This window comes from Ornithorhynchus anatinus, chromosome 12 (genome assembly GCF_004115215.2).
Source record: "Ornithorhynchus anatinus isolate Pmale09 chromosome 12, mOrnAna1.pri.v4, whole genome shotgun sequence".
In the NCBI taxonomy this organism is placed as follows: domain Eukaryota; kingdom Metazoa; phylum Chordata; class Mammalia; order Monotremata; family Ornithorhynchidae; genus Ornithorhynchus; species Ornithorhynchus anatinus.
This window is the reverse complement of record NC_041739.1, coordinates 20,429,105-20,449,341: the sequence shown is the minus strand read 5'-3', so window position 1 is coordinate 20,449,341 and position 20,237 is coordinate 20,429,105. Positions and strand designations below refer to the sequence as shown.

The 20,237-nt window shown below is 41.8% G+C and overlaps 1 protein-coding gene across 4 annotated transcripts in view; it reads left to right on the top strand.

The window, feature by feature from the left end:
- The window catches only part of ARFIP1 (ADP ribosylation factor interacting protein 1), a 113,513-nt gene that overhangs the window by 79,029 nt on the left and 14,247 nt on the right, over positions 1–20,237 (top strand). For all 4 annotated transcript variants that reach the window (XM_029076512.2, XM_029076511.2, XM_007671794.4 and 1 more), the window contains 2 exons: positions 2,358–2,515; positions 12,189–12,363. In XM_029076512.2, coding sequence (XP_028932345.1) covers positions 2,358–2,515; positions 12,189–12,363 — 333 coding nt within the window. The remainder of the gene's footprint in view (positions 1–2,357; positions 2,516–12,188; positions 12,364–20,237) is intronic.

The window sequence follows — 20,237 nt, the reverse complement described above, 5'->3', positions numbered from 1 at the left end:
CTTAGTACAGTGCTCTGCATACAGTAAGTGCTCAAAATACAAATGATTGATTAAATTTTTCTTCTCAGTGATTAGTAGGCAGGAATTCTCTCTGGCACACTTCTACTTGATTCACTACCATTTTCGTGTGATCTAAGTGTTACCATTTTTAACTGCTATCTCTAATATGAAAAATTAAGTTTTGTCTATCATTCCCAATTATCACCTGTAGATTTGAAATTCTGTTCTTGTAGAGGAAGGTGAGATCCCTTAGATGTTTTTTATTCAGAGGCCAAAAACTTCATATTTTGCAACCCTTCTCTGTTATCAGTTAAAATGTGGTCAGTTTCCTCTTCCAATCTGTTCCAAGGTAATTTCTGATGATGGGTTACAATCTGATAAGCATTTGTTGCCACATTCCAAAGCATCTTTCCACCATGTCCGTTGAACCTATTGCTTCTTTCCTTCTAATCTACTTCGTAGTTCTTGACAACTGAAGAACGGTGATCTTGAATTGGATAGGGACTTTCTGAGTGTCTCCCATGGGAACTTCAGAATGGATTCTGAAGGGCCATGGAGGGCAGGGGTTGTGACAAATGTAATTTCTGTTACTGGGACCTGGTTCGGCAGGGTATGCTTAACTGGAAAGTCTGGAAGGAGAGGAAGCTTCCCTTTTTTTTGTTTTGTTTTCTGAACTGAATCTTTTCTATTTTATCTGTTTTATTTGGTATTTACCGATTGCTTTTGTCTCCTAAGCAGTGCCAAAGGAACTGAGCTATAGTAGAGTTTCATGGTAACGTGTTTTACTGGTTCAATGCACAGGTTATAAAAGGATCTTTATTTGATGCTGTGATACAATGGGCACATTTTAAACTGAAGCCTTTCTACTACTCCACCCCACCTAAGTGATGATTTAATCAGGCATTGGCATGTGACTCACAATTTGCAGCAATCAATCAATCAGTAGTAAAGGAGTAGCTATTGTTATTTAACTCTGTTTAATTTTTAATTAGTTTAATTTTAAAATATTGGTTTCCTTTCATTTTCCTTGAGTGCCACCCTGAGATTGTGGACTACTTTCCAGGCCCATGAAATGAAAATAACCAGGTCTTGGAATTTGAGAGACCACATAATCCCAACTTGCATGGAGGAAAATGCTAATAATGCAGTATTAGTAATAACTCTAATTTGCTGAGTTGAGCTGATTAGCAGACCATCAAGCATTGTAAAACCGATTTGTGAGAAGCAGCGTGGCTGAGTGGAAAGAGCACGGGCTTGGGAGTCAGAGGTCATGAGTTCGAATCCTGAATCTGCCACTTGTCAGCTGTGTGACAGTGGGCAAGTCACTTCACTTCTCTGTGCCTCAGTTACCTCATCTATAAAATGGGGATTAACTGTGAGCCTCACGTGGGACAACCTGATTACCCTGTATCTACCCCAGCGCTTAGAACAGTGCTCGGCACATAGTAAGCACTTAACAAATACCAACATTATTATTATTATTAATACCATTTAGAATTCCTCTGACATCTCAGAAATGAATGTTTAGTTCACACACACTCTCTCTCTCTCTCTCTCTCTCTCTCTCTCTCTCTCTCCAGCACAGATTGTGAATATTGAGTTGTTGCTGGTGATTGGAATGAAGAGTGGGAGGAAACTGGGCCTGAGTAATTTTTCACGAGTCTCATGCTTTGGCAGTACTAGATTATCAACTTCTGACACTGATGCCTACCTCCCCAACTGAAATTTTAACGCCATGCCCATTTGTACATCAGATCACTTCTTAGTTGCTGAAGCTATTCAAATAAATATATCCTGCTCTCTAAGCCAAAATAATCTACGCAAGAGAATAATTGGTTTTAGCCTTTGGATGGAGGTAGTTTAAATTTGCAGTGGAAAGTTGGATTCAATAAAATCTAGTCAGAGGAAAAGTATTGCTCCCTACTCAATGGTTCCAAGGTCAAGCCATTCACTATTAAAGTTGAGTCTAAGAACTATCTGCTTGTATTTCACTGTTGAAATGGTGATCCATATACATTCCAAAGCATTTGTGACTACAGTACGTTAAAAATGAAATATAAATAGCGAGAAAGTCTCCAAAGTTCATACTTCCTAATTGTGTGGATATATTGTGGTGTTCATAGTCAATGAGATGGGGCCTAGAGTTATTTTCATAATTCTTTAGCTAATTGTCAAATAATTCTTTTTTCTATTTGTTTAAAGACTGAAGGAACAAACTGGTGCCTTGAAGGTTAAAGTCGAGTTTCCAGATTAAATATTTTCCTACTAGTGATAAGCTTAGATTTTTTTTTTTCCTCTCGTATTTGCTAATGAATAGCTGGGTTGGATATGTAACTTAAGCATTTTCTTTGTTATAGGAAGAGTTTGGCTACAATGCAGATACCCAGAAACTTCTGGCTAAAAATGGAGAAACTCTTCTTGGGGCTATTAATTTTTTCACTGCCAGTGTGAACACATTGGTGAACAAAACAATCGAGGATACGTTGATGACTGTGAAGCAATATGAAAGTGCCAGGTAGGTGTATGTTTGGCAATTTTAATGCTCTCTTTTGAGCAGCCAATTATCCATAATTTAGGCAGTCCCTGTGTTGGAGGCATTGGAAATTGAATTATGCTAACAACATTGAAAATCCAACGATGAGGAAAGTTGGGAATCGGACATTCGCTTAAACTAGGACATTTCTAATAACCCAAGCTGGCTTTAGTGATGGGCAAAGGGGAAGCTGCCCAGGGCCACCAGTTTTAAGGAACCACTTAATTCAGCAACCCTTTTCAGAGCTCACCCTGAAGATTTCTACCCTTGTACTGACAAAGAGCCGGGCCCTGATGTGGAGGGGTGAAGAAGCTCCTGGAACATTGCAGGCTCAGTTGGGGGATCGTTCAGTTGGGAGGGACTGTAAGGGCTGGGACCGGGGCTCCGTTTAAAGAGCTAATTCCACCTCTTGACAGCCCTCTCCTCCTTTCTCCCCACTGAGGCGGTGAGTGTCAGTTTTCCTGGGGCTATTGAAATATTGCCCCCAGCCTTGACACTAATGTCATCCTCTGCACTATTACTATTTTTCAAATAGTCCAGGGGAAGTATTCATGGTGCATCTAGTTTGGCTTCAAAACCTTTACAATCTTTATCCGCAAAGGGCAGGCAAAAATCTCTCAACGCTGGTCAGAGGTCAGAGCAGTAGACTAGGAATTAAGAGTGGGTTCATTTTCTACTGTCAGATTTGCTACCTGACTTGGGCAAGGTGCTTAATCTCTTGGTCCCCCAGATTCTTTGTTTGTGAAGTGGAGATATTTGCTGCCAACCTCCCAGGAAAGTTCCTTGGATTAATGAGGTAGTGTTTGAAAAGCATTTTGAGCAAGTTGAATGAAAAGCACTTTATAATGCTAAGAATTATTATTACTTATGTGCTTAATGTAGCGGGACATGTTTAATTCTGCAGCTTCTCCATTGTTGTATGACAAGTAATGTTTTTTCTTTTGAGAAAAACTGAATGGTTTCCAAAACTTTCAGGAGACTAAATCTTTACTGAATGAATCAGTAAAATTTACCATGATTCTTAAAAGCAGATAAACTGATTTAATCTTAATTGTGTTTTAAATATTGCTGCCACAAAAAGCTACATATAATTTTCTCTGGAATAATTTTTTGGCTTTGGATTTTCTTCCTTTTTTAAAGTTCAGGTTACCTGTGTTTTGAGGTATTTCTACTAATAGCAGATTTTCCCCCAAAATACAGAGTGCCGGCACAGGCCCCCAGTCAAGTCTTGAAGTTCTACCTACAGTTGAGGTTGATCAAAACCCTTAGTCCATAGCTGCAAGAATAAAGAAACTAAACAAAACTCAGGAATCTTCTTTTTCTCTCATGTAAAACTTTTCTTACTCATATCTCAGTGCTATTGACTAGGAATAGGAGGTAGGAACTGGTGAAATAGGATTCGATCCTTGTGCTTTACGTAGTTGGGGGACCCAAGATGATGAATCTATAGACTTGGGAGTCCTGTGAAGTTTCATTGTTCCCTGTCCTCTCCTGGGGATGCTTTGAGACAGTTTAAGATGAGTTCTTGGCCCCTGTTGCCTTGCCTCTCCAGTGTTATCCTTGTTCCAGGTGATGCATTCCCAAGTGCCTGGGGGGAAAGTTACTCTTTACCCCTGGTTTGGTGCTTTACCTAAAACATTATGGACACTTGATTAGAGAGGAAAGAGTTTTCCCTTAGCATTAACACCACCCCAATCCTCCCCACCTCTCAAGCCTGAACTTTGGGTTTATCCCTGACTCCTCCCTCTCTTTGAACCCCCACGTTCAGTGTCACCAAATCTTGTTGTTTCCCCCTCCACCACATCTCTTGGGTGCAACCTCTTCCTCTCCCTCAATAATGGCCACCCTGCTGGGCCAAGCATTTTTCATATCCTAGCCTGAGTATTGCATCTGCCTCTTCTCTGATCACCTTCTCTCCAGTCTCACCCCTCACCTGTGTATACTTCACTCTGCGGCCCAGGTCATTTTTTAGGGACATTCTGCAAATGTCTCTCTACTCTTCAGAAGCATCTAGTGATTATCCACTCCCCTTGCATCAATCAGGAATTTATGGTAATTGGTTTTAAGACCTTCAGTCTGTTTTTTCCCCTCATACATATCCAGTCCTTTCTTCCCCTGCACACAGATCACACGCTTTATTCCTCTTCAGCTGACCCACTCACTGTGCCTCTTTTTCATCTCCCCCACCCCTAACCTCTTGCTCATATCCTGCCTCCTGCCTGGGACTCCTCCCACTTCATATCCCACCTATCTCTGCTCTCCTTATCTTCAAAGTCCTTCTGAAATTACATATCCTCCAGTTGACCTGCCCCAATTAATTTCTAATCCCCACACCTTTTGTCCCCCAACTCCCCAATCAGCCCATTGGTGCCACCTAAGGACTTACATTTTTACAACCCCAAAGAACTATAGGTACATTTTATATGCTCTATTACTTCTACCTGTAATTTATTTTAGTGTTGGTTTTCTCCCCCTCTGCATTGTAAACTCTTTGAGGTCAGATATCATGTCTAGTAATTTCATTCTACTCTTCTAAGCGTTTAGTACAGGGCTCTCTACAGTAGCTGCTTAGTAAATACTGATTGATTGAACCTGGGCTTTCCTCTGTTGGCTCTGCTAAAACCTTTAGGTGCATGAGTCCAGCACATGCAGTATCAGTTCAGTTTTTCACTCCAACCTGTCCCTGCTTCACACTATTCTTGACAATAGGCCTCACTGTTATTTAAACTAAATTAAAATAAACCTTTTATATCCCTCTAGACTGTAAGTTCATTGTGGGAAGTGAATTTGTCTGCTTATTGTTATGTTGTACTCTCCCAAGCACTTAGTATGGTGCTTTGCACACAGTTAGTGATCAATAAATATGATTGAATGAATAACTGATGAACCTAATTATGTAAATGGTATTTGTTTCAATTTTGGTTAAAATGTGACTCACTTATCCAAAGTTTGGAGTGTGACTATCTAGTCTGGCAGATGGCTTTTTGTCTTATGAACTAGCCCGACCATTAACTGGTGGAGTTACTCCATGAAGTTGAAACACTGGAGACCGGCATTCTAAGAGAATCTCAAGGTTAAAAGTTCTTTAGTGATAGACTTTGCTTCTCTGTTAAAGTCAGAACTTGCTGGCTTTTGGGCCAAGGGTCATCTATTTGATCCAGACCAAAAGTGGCAATGTGACCAATTGGTTGATTGGCCTTGGGTGTTGTCTATTATGTATTGTATGTGAATATTCCTAGGCCCTCTGGTGTTCGGGGAATACCAAGTCTCAATAACGGCCCATTCAGTAGTTTCCTTCTCTTCAGGGACTGCCAACAAGGGGATCAATTGTGGTTAAAGGTTGTTAGATGTAGCCACCTGCCCTAGAACTAAGGATATCAGTTCATTTCACTTAAGCCATCCACCCATCAACCAGTACTGACAACAACCAGTCTTGGAATTAAAAGGTTGAATCGAGCCCCCCGATCCTCCCCTCCAAACCTAAAGTGCATAAATCTGGGTTTATGATAATTGAGCTGCACTAGTAACCTTTTAAAAGTTGAAGTATTATTTTCTTGTTATGAATGAGGAGCAGATCTTCACTGTGAGGTAGCTGGAGGCAGTTTATATAGGCTTAGTATGTGCAGTTGTGTATTTCATATAGCTGCACCATTATTTCATGTGTTTCCCTAAACTTTCCTTTTCTCAAATTCTTCTAGCTGTTGGGAATATTCAGACAATTAACTGTATTTATGGAGGGCCTTCTGTGTGAAAAGTGGTTTTCATCTGATAGATGAGGCTTTCCAGTTGAGCAGAATTCTATTTTACTTTAAAAATTGGTGTTAATGGAGAGATAGGTGTGTTCAAGTTGCCAAGGGAAGGGCTGGAATTTGAGGCTTCTCAGTTCTGGTTGCTGGGAAGCCATTTGCTACGGTGGGAAATGTAGTGGTGAGGATTTTCTGGCGAGTTCAGGCCAGTAGAAGAGGAGGAATCAACCCCTAGCTATGACAGCTATTACAGCTCGGCTGTCTAAAAATGGTGATGGCCAAGTGGTGGTCATATAGGAAAAGAAGTAGAAAGTCCTCTTTGCTGTTCATACCCTCAAGTTACCCTCCTTTAGTACCCCTCCTTTTGTCCCACACTCCTACTGACTGCTAGTGGAAAAGATGCAGCCAGTTCACCAGAATGCATGTTTTCACTGGTTTTTTGTTTTGTTTTGGTTTTTAATGGTATGTAAGTGCTTACTATGTGCCAAGCATTATGTGGGTAGATACAAGGTAATCAGGTGTCCCACGTGGGGCTCACCATCTTAATCCCCATCTTACAGATGAGGTAACTGAGGCATAGAGAAGTGAAGTGACTCGCCCAAAGTCTCACAGCTGAGAAGTGGCGGAGTCAGGATTAGAACCCATGACCTCTGACTCCCAAGCCCATGCTCTTTCCACTAAGACACGCTGCTTCTCACTGTTTTGACTAGAACATTGTTAGAGAATGCTCATCTGGCAACTCAAGCCTGTCATTGGTCTCAGAAGAATTTTTTTTTTGTGCATATGTACAGCATCAGATAATAGGAGTGTTATAGGCAAGTTTACCTGGGTTTTAGGAGGATAGATGCATCATTGTCATCCCCCCCTTTCCTCCTCCCACCCCCATGCATTTTAGGAGGACTGGGTGTAGTGAGATCCTAATGTTATTATCAAGAGGCAAATTTCACACTTGTTCTGATCACATTCCAAGTCTTTGTGAAGGATGACCAAAGCAAAATTGATATGGATTTTTTTTGTCTAACTTCCTTGCTTCTTCTAAACTCTAGGCCTAATTGGAGTCTTTTCTGTGGAAAAGAGCAAACAAAGCATCATGCGTAAGATTCTGTGACAGGATTGTAAATCCTCTGGAGTCCTACTGCCCTCTCATCCAAGATTAGATACCTGTAAGTCACTAATCAGTGTAGCTGGTGACTTCCCTAAGTCCCCAAAGGAAAAGGTATGGACCCTCAAGTTACTCATTTCAAAATTTCCTCAGTGTAGAAATCCATCTGAATGCAAGGGAGTGAGATTTTGTTTTTACCCTAAAACAACTCACCAAATGAAATGGATGAAGCCAGGTTCCTCAACCTCTCCTACCTTTCGTCTATGGGGTCATTTTGGTGAGTGCTGCCTCAACTATTACCTTTGGATTATTTCTCCCTCCTCCCTGCCCCCCAGTAGGGTTCAGAGAGGCAGTGGCTAATAGAAGGAGACCTGGACTGGGAGCCAGGAGATGAGAATTCGGCCCTTATTCCATTAATTATCACCTGTGTGACCTTGGACAAATCACTTAGCAAACACTTTCATTCAATTTAATGTCCCTTTGAAGTAAGGTTGGAATTTGAGGGGGAAATCATCCCTATTTTAAAGGAGACAAATTTGAAGCATAGAAAAGTTAAGTTCTTGGGGGAAAAGGTCCTGAATAATCAGCATCATTCAGGTTGGTAATTATTGTGCAAGTATCCTGGTTTAGGGGCATACCAAACCATGAAAATTCATGCTGCTATCATATCTTTTAAATAAACTCTCCTAAGTGTTCAAAGCATTGATTGTTTTTCATGTATTTACACATCGCGCTGAAAGCACTTGAAGGGTTATGCATTCATGTGCTAGAAGGGAGAAAAAGTTCAAAGGAGCAGTGGGGCCCTATTTTGCCTTGAAATAAAAGGGAGCGAGATGAACACAACTCAATTGAGAGGGACTATTCCTTTTATCATTACAGGGTAAAAGTAGGAAAGATGTGAGCAACCTAGTTTTAACAGGGACATTGTGTTAGGGCTCCTAATGTGTAGTCTCCTTAGATCGTAAAAGCAGAGAATACTAATTTTTTAAAAATAAATACTTGTATTTTTTTTCCCCTAGAAAAGAAGTTAGTACTTATTGGGAAAAAAGAGGTTAGACCATGCAGGGGTCTTTAAAGCTAATGGGAATAAGATTCAAAGCTTGTTGCTTCCAGTCTTGTCTTGCTGTGATTTAAAGATGTGAAGTGATTGTGCAAAATTAAAGAGTGTGGGAACATTACTAAAATTCCGACTTTCTGGGATTAGTTTAATTTGCTTAAAACTGAAAGAAGGCAAATAATGAATTCAAATGGATTTGTGCAAAGATTTATGTAGAGGTGATCTAATCAACAAAGACATAATAAACTTGGGATTTCTTTAATTCTGTTTAGTTATAATCAGAGATAACCATTTAACATTCATGTGTTTCTTCAAGCTGGTGAATATTCATTCAATAGTATTTATTGAGCGCTTACTATGTGCAGAGCACTGTACTAAGCGCTTGGGATGAACAAGTCGGCAACAGATAGAGACAGTCCCTGCCGTTTGACGGGGGTCTTTATCTTTTCAAATAGCAAAGCTCATGATATCGAGGTCTTCATGTGGGTCTAGTTGAAAGGACTAGTACCTTGTCAGTAGTCTTTACCACTTTTAGTTGAAACTGTTGTGGTTTGTAGCTCTGCTTCTTCGTTTCACAGTTGGCATATTGTCTTTGCTCTAAAAGACCTACCTTGACTCTTAATTGTATCTCTACCTGCTTTTTTCACTGCTGCTGTTCTCTAGCATTCCCAGTGATTCTAAAAATTGCTTGAATTTAGAATTCAGAATTTTCCTATATGCTTCCTCTCTCGCACTCATCCCACGTACTCAATCTGTCACCAAATCCTGTCTGTTATACCTTCACAACATCTCTAGGATCCACCCTTTTCCCCTCCGTCCAAAGTGCTACCATACTGATCCAAGCACTTATCAAGCAACATGGCTTAGTAGATAGAACACGGCCTTGGGAGTCAGAAGGACCTGGATTCTAAGGCCAGCTTCACCACACGTTTGGTCTGTGACCTTGGGCAAGTCACTCCACTTCTGTTCCTCATTTACCTCATCTGTAAAATGGGGATTAAGTGTGTGAGTCCCATGTGGAATGGGGACTGTGTCTAACCTGATTAACTTGTACCTACCCCAGTGCTTGGAACATAGTAAGCACTTAGGTACCATAATAATAATATCCCTCTAAACTGTAAGCTCATTATGGGCAGGGAACACACCTGCCAATTCTCTTGTTTTGTATTCTCTCAAGCACTCAATACAGTGCTCTGTACGTGGTCAGTAAATGCAGTTGATTGACTGATCCTTGCTGCCCTCCCTGCCTCCGGTCTCTCCCCACCCGACATGTCAAACAAAACCTCCAATGATCGCCCATCTACCTCCATGTCAAACAAAAACTCTTTTCCATATGGAAAATGTGTAACAATTCTTTTGTAGTATCCCAAGGGCTTAGTACAGTGCCCTGTAAACATTAAGTACTCAGTAAATACCACTGATTGATTTAAAGTACTCAATTAGCTCTTCCTGTCCTACCTCACCTCGCTAATCTCCTACAACCCAGCTCACATACTCTGCTCTTCTAACACCAACCTACTCAGTGTACTTCGATCCCATCTGTCTTGCTGCCAACCCCTTGCCTGCATCCTCCTCTGACCCTGAACTCCCTTGACAAATCACTACTCTTTCTGCTTTGAAAGCCCTCCTAAAATCATATCCCTTCCAAGATCCCCTTCCGACTAAGCCCCTATTTCCCTTATTCACCTTCCCTTCCCATGTTGCCTTTGCACTTAGATCTGTATCCCTTAAGGACTTGATATTCACCCTAGCACACTTATGTACATATTCTTAAACTCTTCCATTTCATTAAATACTTGTTGATTGATTTTAGAAATTGTTATCAATTTGGGATTAGGCAAATATTGAATGGTCCCTGTCTCTTCTCCCAGTTCAGGTTTATAATGGATGATGACTTTACCAGTTGCTGCTTGAGTTCATCTTCTAGTGGGCATCCCAAAAAGAACTGGTCTCTTAGTTTGGCAGTATCCATAGCATTCTCTGGCATTTTTCCAGTGGTCTTTCTTGGGACAAGATTAAAGCCTGTTTGAGGGGTCAGTTTTCTCTGAAGCCTCCCGTGAAGTAAATGTTTTAACTGCTCTAAAATAACTTTCCTTTTTATAGCTTTCCGTGTAGTATTATATACTCAATTTAAAATTTTCAGCAGACCTGTAAGTCTTGCAGTATAAGATGGCAGGCTGACTTTGAGAAATGGAATATTGGTATTTCAGACTTGACACCAGCTGTAATCCATTGAATGCTTCTTTTTCAGAGGGGAGCAGGCTTATGGAATTTCCTAGACACAGGAAGTTGTGCAGGCCAAACGCATCATTAGGTTCAGTCAGGGTTCAAATAAATTTCTTGATGAGAGGTCCATATGAGCTGCTGGAGGGAAAATTAGGGATCAAGTCTCCCAAAGCCATTAAGATGGCTATGAAAGAAAGAAGCTATCACACTGTTCTTCCAAACATCCTGGCGACACTGTCAGAGACAGAACTAGGCTGAATGGACTATTGGTGTGACCCACTAGTGGCATCTCTCTATTCCTGTGTTCTAACTCATAAAATAATGTAATATATTTAGAGAAATAGCCCTTCAAAATATATGTGTACTGTGTCAATGTCTGCCACTCCCATCTGTCTGATAAATTTGTTGTATCCAGTTCATCTTTATGGATGATACTCAAATCTACATATCTAGCCCTAATCTCTCTCCCTCTCTGCAGTCTCGCGTTTCCTCCTGCCTTCAAGACATCTCTACTTAGATGTCCTCCCATCACCTCAAGCGTAGCATATCCAAAACAGTATTCCTTATCTTCCCACCCAAACCCTGTCCTTCCCCTGACTTTCCCATCACTGTAAATGGCACCACCATCCTTCCTGTCTTACAAGCCCATAACTTTGGCATATCTTTGACTCCTCTCTCATTCAACCCAAATATCACTAAATCCTGTAGATTCCACCTTCACAGCATCACTAAAATCCACCTTTCCTCCATCCAAACTGCTGCCACGTTAATACAGTCACTTATCCTATCCCATCTTGATTACTGTGTCAGTCTCCTTGCTGATATTCCAGTGTCCTGTCTCCCCACTCTAGTCCATACTTCACTCTGCTGTCCAGTTCATTATTCTACAGAAACATTCAGGACATGTTTCCCCATTCCTCAGGAAACTCCAGTGGTTGCCCATCTATCTCCTCATCAAACAGAAACTCCTCCCCTTTGGCTTTAAAGCACTCCGTCACCTTGTCCCCTCCTACCACTCCGTGCTACTCTCCTACCTCACCGTGCTACTCTCCTACTATAACCAAGCCTGCACACTTCACTCTCTAATGTTAACCTTCTCACTATACCTCGATCTCGTCTATCTCGCCACCGACCTCGTCCTGCCTCTGGCTTGGAATGCCCTCCCTCCTCAAATCTGACAGACAGTTACTCTCCCCCTCTTCAAAGTCTTACTGAGGCATATATCCTCCAAGAGACCTTCCCTGACTAAGCCCTTCTTTCCTCTTCTCCCACTCCCTTCTGTGTCACCCTGACTTGCTCCCTTTATTCATCCCCCTTCCAAGCCTCACAACAATTATGTGTATACCTATAATTTATTTATATTAATGTCCGTCTCCCCCTCTAGACCGTAAGCTCGTTGTGGGCAGGGAATGTGTCTCTTTATTTTTACATTGTATTTTCCCAAGCACTTAGTACAGTGCTCTGCACACAGTAAGCATTCAATAAATACAATTAAATGAATTGAATGAACTTTGTTTTTGCCAGGATTGAATATGACGCATACCGCACAGACTTAGAGGAATTGAATCTCGGACCCCGTGATGCGAACACTCTGCCAAAGATTGAGCAGTCACAGCATCTGTTCCAGGCCCATAAGGAAAAATATGATAAAATGCGCAACGATGTTTCTATCAAATTAAAATTTCTAGAAGAAAATAAGGTAAAATAACAATCTAACTTCTGAAATATCTTGTCTCTGCTCCTTTGAAATGAACATTTTTGTTTTGAGGCTGCAGCTCCAACTTTAAGGTAAAAACACTTCCAGATTGGTGGGTGGGAAAATCAATCTAGGCAAAAAGATGGGGGTTTTTGTCTTTTATCTGACTCTCCCTTAGGCTTTCACATAAAAGGTCATTCTTCCCTAAATCAGGGTGATGAAATGAACTCAAAAAAGCCTATTGGCATGGAGTGGCCATGCTTTTAAGAAGTTTTTTCTTACTAGATCGATCACTTTTGGGTCCTTATCTACACTGAATACCCATGTTTTGCCAAGCCTGGAAAACGGCATTAAGAGCTTGGACAGGAGCTATGATGGTGGTATTTGGTAAGCACTTACTGTGTGCCAGGCACTGTACTAAGCACTGGAGTGGTTACAAGCAAATCGGGTTGTACACAGTCCCTATCCCATGTGGGGTTTAACAGTCTCAATCCCCTTTTTAAAGATGAGGGAACTGAGGCCCAGGAAAGTGAAGTGACATGCCACGGTCACACAGCAGACAAGTGGCTGAGCCTGGATTAGAACCCATGGCCTTCTGACTCCCAGTCCCATGCTCTAGCTACTACTCCATGCTGCTTCTCTACGGTGGTGATAGAGAGGAAGGTGGCTGTTAGTCACTCTCCCTTTAACCATCCCCAGATATGGACCTTCGTGATTGCGTCTCGTAATAATAATAATAATAATAATAATAATAATAATAATAATAATAATGTTGGTATTTGTTAAGTGCTTACTGTGTGCCGAGCACTGTTCTAAGCGCTGGGGTAGACACAGGGGAATCAGGTTGTCCCACGTGGGGCTCACAGTCTTAATCCCCATTTTACAGATGAGGGAACTGAGGCACCGAGAAGTTAAGTGACTTGCCCAAAGTCACCCAGCTGACAAGTGGCAGAGCCGGGGTTCGAACCCATGACCTCTGACTCCAAAGCCCGTGCTCTTTCCAGTGAGCCACGCTGCTCATAGCTGGACCTGCTACCCCAGGGGCTAGGCAAAAAGGTCTGCACGTCAGGGTGCCATGCTATTCTATACGCTAGCTTGAAGTTATGTTATGTTACATCATTTTGGTGCCATTTTCACATGGGCGTGGGCTGTCCCTGCATATGGTATTACGTGGTGTACTCACTCCATTCCGGCCTACTCTGTCCTTGCCCTATTTTGGCAGCAGTTGGCAAGGGGAGAGTTGAGTTGTCAGGAAGACCTGGTGTAAGGCCCGACTGTGTTTATTGGAGTGGTTTATCTAACTCTTTGACAGCCTTTGGGTGTGACTGCCCAAAGAGGAAGAGTGTTAGCTACCCAAAGCACATGAAGATCCTTATCTCTGCCGTTCCCCTGCCTAGAACAATAGTAGAACTATAGACTATAGATTCATTCACCTGTTCACCCTTAATATTCCTCTCTTTTTGCCTCATTATAATTTCCCTCCCTTATTTGTTCTGCACCATTTATTTACCCAGCTGCTGTAGAAGAGCTTTGGCTCAGATCATCATATTTTCATAGGTCCTGTGCCCAATTTTCCTGTTCACTTTAAAAATCATTCATTCATTTGTATTTACTGAACGCTTACTGTATGCAGAGCACTGGACTAAGCACTTGGGAAGTACAATTCAGCAACAAATAGAGACAATCCCTGCCCACAATGGGCTCACAAAAGATCACCCATATTTTCAAGGAGTTTTTGCCATAAAAAATCCTGGAAGCACCTTTTTTTTAATTGTTTTTACTTTGCTGTGGGAAAACTCGAAACAGGTAGTTGTCCTTGAGAGTCTTCCTCAAGATGTTTAAGAATATAAAGATGTATTGTTCCAGATAGGTATTTTGAAAGAGGACTTGGACTCATTGCAGAGGCTTAGGTTCTGGTTTAGTTTTATTTTTTTTTCAGTCTTTACTTGAAATACATTTTGTTCTTTTAGCAAAGACCTGTACAGCTGTAGTCTGCTTTGAGAAGGTCAAACGAGGGGAGTGAGAGCTCTCATACGTAATGTTTTATCTTCCGCTTTGGGTTTCTGTACAATTCTCCTCCTTCTGAGCTCTGCACAGGCTGGATCCCATGGTGCTTCCAAAAACCTGTCCCAAATTCCAGGAGCTCAGAGAGAGACCGTTCAGGACGATTCAGTGAAATATGCATGTTAATAGTAAAAATTGTGTTGTTTGATACATTATAGTACTTTGTACCCCAGTACTAAATGCTGGGGTACATACAAGTTAATCTGGTCAGAGACAATCCCTGTCTAAACATGGGGCTCACAATCTAAGTGGGAGGGAGAACAGGTAATTTCATCCTATTTTATAGAGGAGGAAACCCGAGGCACAGAGAAGTTAAGTGACTTGCCCAGAGTCACACGGTGAGCAAGTGGTGGAGCTGGGATGAGAACTCAGGTCCCCTAGCTTCTTTATGCTAAGAAATAGCAGCAGCATTTTTTGAGCACATCCAATGTATAGAGCTCTGTTATGTATGTTTGGGAACACACCTTGGAAGTAAAATTCATGGTCCCTGCCCTTAAGGTGCTTGCAGTCTAAAGGGAGAGCAAGCAGATACAAATTGCCAAATAAACAATTGGTTCAAGAGAGAGAATAAATAGAATTGAGACAAATATAACAAAGCAGTTTTATAAATGGGAAATAGATATGTTTGTGAGCTGATCGAATCACCATCCTTCAATCCCAGAAGCTCATGATCTTGCTGTCACTTTTGACTCTTATTTTTACCACAGTTTTCACGAATATGCCCCTTTTCTGTCTGTATTTATGGCCACAACCCAAGTTTAAGTACATGTGATCTCCCAACTGGACTATTGAATCAACTGCAGAAACGATCTGGGCATGTCACTCCCCTTCTTAAACAACTCCAGTGGTTACCTATCAACCTCTGCTCCAAACAAAAACTCCTCACTCTACGCTTCAAGGCTCTACATCACCTTGCCCCTTCCTACCTCTCCTCCCTTCTCTCTTTCTACCGCTCACCCCGCACGCTCCGCTCCTCCGCCGCCCACCTCCTCACCGTCCCTCGGTCTCGCCTATCCCACCGTCGACCCCTGGGCCACGTCCTCCTGCGGTCCTGGAACGCCCTCCCTCCTCACCTCCGCCAAACTGATTCTCTTCCCCTCTTCAAAACCCTTCTTAAAACGCACCTCCTCCAAGAGGCCTTCCCAGACTGAGCTCCTCTTCTCCCTCTACTCCCTCTACCACCCCCCCTTCACCTCTCCGCAGCTAAACCCTCTTTTCCCCCCTTTCCCTCTGCTCCTCCCCCTCTCCCTTCCCGTCCCCTCAGCACTGTACTCGTCTGCTCAACTGTATATATTTATTACCCTATTTATTTTGTTAATGAAATGTACATCGCCTTGATTCTATTTAGTTGCCATTGTTTTTACGAGATGTTCTTCCCCTTGACTCTATTTATAGCCATCGTTCTCGTCTGTCCGTCTCCCCCGATTAGACTGTAAACCCGTCAAACGGCAGGGACTGTCTCTATCTGTTGCCGACTTGTTCATTCCAAGTGCTTAGTACAGTGCTCTGCACATAGTAAGCGCTCAATAAATGCTATTGAATAAATACTATTGAATGAACTTCCTCACTGATCTCCCTGCTTCCAATCTCTCCCCTCTTCAGTCTGGTTTTATATCCTACTGCTCAAGTAGTAAATATTCTAAACCTTCTGAAATATCCTGAACATTTCCCCACTCAAAAATGTCCAGTGGCTACCCATCATCACGCATCAGTCAGAAGTTCCCAGCTGTTGGCTTCAAAGCTCGGAACCAGCTCTCTGTTTATGTATTGGTTCTTTTCATCTTCCATGCCCTTACACTAGCTTACACTCTTTGCTCCTCCCAAGCCAACCTTCCTACCGGACCTCATTCTCATCTCCAACCATGAACCATCATCGCTCGTTCCCTTCACCCTTCCTGAAAACTCCCCTCCCTTTTCAAATCAAGTCCGAGAATGCCTCTTGGAAAAGGTGACTTTTAGCAAAGACTTAAATTGGAGTCAGGTTAGAGTTTGACCCAACAGAGGGGGGCATTAGAGGTGAACAATAAGAGGAGACAGGTAGCAGCACTCATCTCAGAAATGCAGTCTAGGCTGCCATTGCTCGGGCTCGAAAACAGGTTGGGTCGGGGGAGGGGTTCTGTTCCGTGTGCCAAAAATATATATGGGTCTCATAAATACAATTTTGCAAGGGAATGTGGGTCTTGCTTTTGTTGTACTCCTCCAAGTGCTCAGTACAGTGCTTGGCACTCAATAGGCATTTAATAAGTGCCACTGATTGATATGTCTGTTTTGTACCCACCTGCCAATTTGTAAAAAGGTTGCAACTTTCATGACAGAATGAGAAACGTTCTTTGCAAATTCTCAGGAATGATTTACTAATACAGGCAACCCTTAACTTCAGATGTTTTGGGCTTAAAATGAACAGCATGCACTTTTCTAAATTTTCACTATTTTAACTCTGTCAGCCTCCTTTTTGGCATTAGGTCCGGGGGTAGAGAAGGTTGATGTGGAGAACAAAGAGAAGCTCAGCCCACCTCCCCCTCCTCTCCTCAGGACCCTCCAATGGCTGCCTCGCTCTGTGCACATCAAGTAAAGATGTCTTATCATTGGCTTAAAGGCTCTCCACCCTCGGCTGTTCCACCTTTCCGACTCTCTTCACCTGTGGCTCCCCTGTCCTCACTTTCTGCTCTTGTATCTCTTCGCTATACCCTATTCTCATCTTATCCACCTTTCACCCCTTGCTCATGTCATCCCCAAGCCTTGGGTACTCCCCACCCTTCCAAATTTCCCAGACCTCTCCAACTTTAAACCCCTCCTAAAATCTTCCCCTACTAATTATCAATACCCCAAATCTGACCAACCCTTCAACCGATTTCACTACTGAATGTAGTGCACACTACTAAGCACTTGCAAATAATGATAGATGCATAAGACACGTTTCCTGCCCACAAGGAACTTTCACTGTAATGAGAGATGGACATAAAAATATTCCTAAGCAGTGGAATCGGGAAAAATGAAGATGAATCACCAGTCCAATATAAATATACGGAAGTGATGAGGATGAACATAAATAAGTACATAAGTGCAAGAAATGACACACTGAGTCAGAACAGACTAATTGTATATGCACAGAATTATGCTAGTTATTCTTTCTTGAGTTTTCATGGTCCCACATTAGTGGCACCTTCTGTGTTTGATGTCTTATTAAGGTATATTTCCCAGCTCCTTTTCCCAGCCTTACTAGTAAAAGTATCTGAATTGTTATTTTATAAGCCAAGGATAGTGGGGATAGTTCATCCTTATCCTCCTCATTTGAATTTTATGAGTGCCTCATCTGCTCCAGTTCAGAGAGTGATGTGTACGACATCTTTGGACCATAGAGAAATTGTCAGAGAGCCTGTAACCAGAAGCCCCGAAGGTCATTTCAGAGCCAAGGAAAAGGAATCCCCTGTGGAGAGCACACACACTAACTGTTGTTAGCAGGGAATATTTTTTCTAAAACGCCTTTGGAAACAGTGTGAAATAACAGAATCTCATCTCTTCCGAGCCACACAGTGGGCATTTGTCCTGACTCTCAGCTTTTCAGTATGAATATATGCTTCTTAAAAGCACATAACACAGACTTGATTTTTTTGGAATTTTATGTGGAAAATACTTTTTCAGTTAAGTAATCTATCCCATTGCCAGCTTTAAGACTTATTTTAGCATAAAATTCCAATTATTTTACACTGGGATCCAGATTCTGGGTGTTTCTGCCATAGGTTTAATTATTGTTAGCGTATGTTTTTCCTTCTCCTTTCTCGCCCCATCATATCTACGTATATCATGATGACAAAATGGGAAACGGATACTTTTACCCTGTTCTAGGTGCTGCTTTGTGAAAACACCTACATTTTACTCATTTTTGTCACCTCAGAGATATTTTCCCTTTTTTCTTTGGTTACCCACCTCTGAACTCCCACAGTTTCATTACATTTTCCTAACATTAGGCTGTCAGAAACAGAATCCTGCATTCAGGCAGTAGTTTCCTAACACTGTTATAAAGGAGAGTTACCGGGTAGTCCTGTACTTTCCTTATACAGACCTTTGGTTTCATACACCTTTGATTTCTTTCTGCTATTTTGTATTGCAAGTTCATGTTGGATTTTTCTCCTCACCAATGTTTCTTTGGCCTTATTTAAATTCAGATTTATCCCTCCCTTTAGAGTCTATATGTTATATTATTTTTTACCCTGTGAAGGAGTCTGAATTTCCCACTCTAGTCTTCCTCCCACCAGTGAGCTCCCTAGTCAATCCATAAGTCTTTTTCGTCACTCACCTAGAACTGTGAAAGGCAAGCTCTTTTTTAAAGAATTCGTTTAAATATAGGAATAGGTAAAGTGTACATAGGCTAACCCTAAGCAATGAGGTGCACCCTTCAGGTGGACACAGATTGGTTTTCTAATTCATTAAACTATCCATTTTTTACCCTCTTTAGATTGCCAGGACTAAAGTATTCCTTCTAAGGAGGTGGTAATGAGCAAGCAAACCAATAGCTACCATTCCCTTTCAGGCTGACCTTTATCGGAGAGGATTTATATTCAGTTCAGCATGATCAAGTTTTCACTATCATGTGGGAAGCAGCATGGCTCAGTGGAAAGAGCCTGGGCTTCGGAGTCAAAGGTCATGGGTTCGACTCCTGGCTCTGCCACTTGTCAGCTGTGTGACTGTGGGCAAGTCACTTCACTTCTCTGTGCCTCAGTGACCTCATCTGTAAAATGGGGATTGACTGTGAGCCTCACGTGGGACAACCTGATTACCCTGTATCTACCCCAGCGCATAAAACAGTGCTCTGCACATAGTAAGCGCTTAACAAATACCAACATTATCATTATTATTATTATGTGTTCCAATAACGTGATTTCCATGCCACTAAGAATGAACCCATTAAACTTGTTGTAGCCCATTTTGATTTGTACTTTGGTGCTCTTAATCCAAACTGAAGTTTCTAATTTGGGTTATTTCATCATGAACCTATTTTCCCTCAAGTAGTTTAAACAAAAAAATCGACAATAGACTTGATATCCTAAAGAGTTTTTCCTAAAGGGGAACTCAGAGCAACATAACAACCCCAGGACAATTCTACAAGGAGTGGTCACAACAAGATTTTCAGGAACCAGAACGCTTAGCTCCTTGTTGTGGTTACTTATTATTATTATTGCTTATTAAACACTTACTATGTGTCAAGCACTGTTCTAAACCCTGGGGTTAGATATAAGTTAATTGCATCAGACACAGGCCCTGTCCCATAAGGGACTCCCTGTCTAAAGAGGAGGGAGAACAGGTATTTAATCCTTGTTTTATATTTGGGCAAACTGAGGAACAGAGAAGTTGGCTAACTTGCCCAAGGTCACCCAGCAAGTAATTGGCAGAGCCGGAATTAGAACCTAGGTCCTCTGATTCCCAAGCCTTTACCCTTTCCACTAGGCCGTGTTGCTTTTCTTTGTTTATGGATCAAGATTTTTATTAAAGCTTATGTCAGGAAGTTGCTTTTTCGGCCCTTTCCAGATCGCAGAATTCTGGGGGTGAAAGGGACCTGGGGGTCACCTTGACCATTCTCCTAATTTCAGAAAGGTCAACCCTTAGGCCATTTAAAGACTTCTTTCAGTCAGTAGACTTTTCATTTCCCTCTCAACATGGGCTTCTGTTTAATCGAAGCAGAGGAACCAGAATCAGTAAAAGTATGTACCAAAAATTTTTTTTAAGTACATTTAGTTTTAACATTGTGCCGTTTTAGAGAACGCTCTTGGACAGAATCTGTTTATTACCAGAAAGTAATAACAGTAAATGCTCAC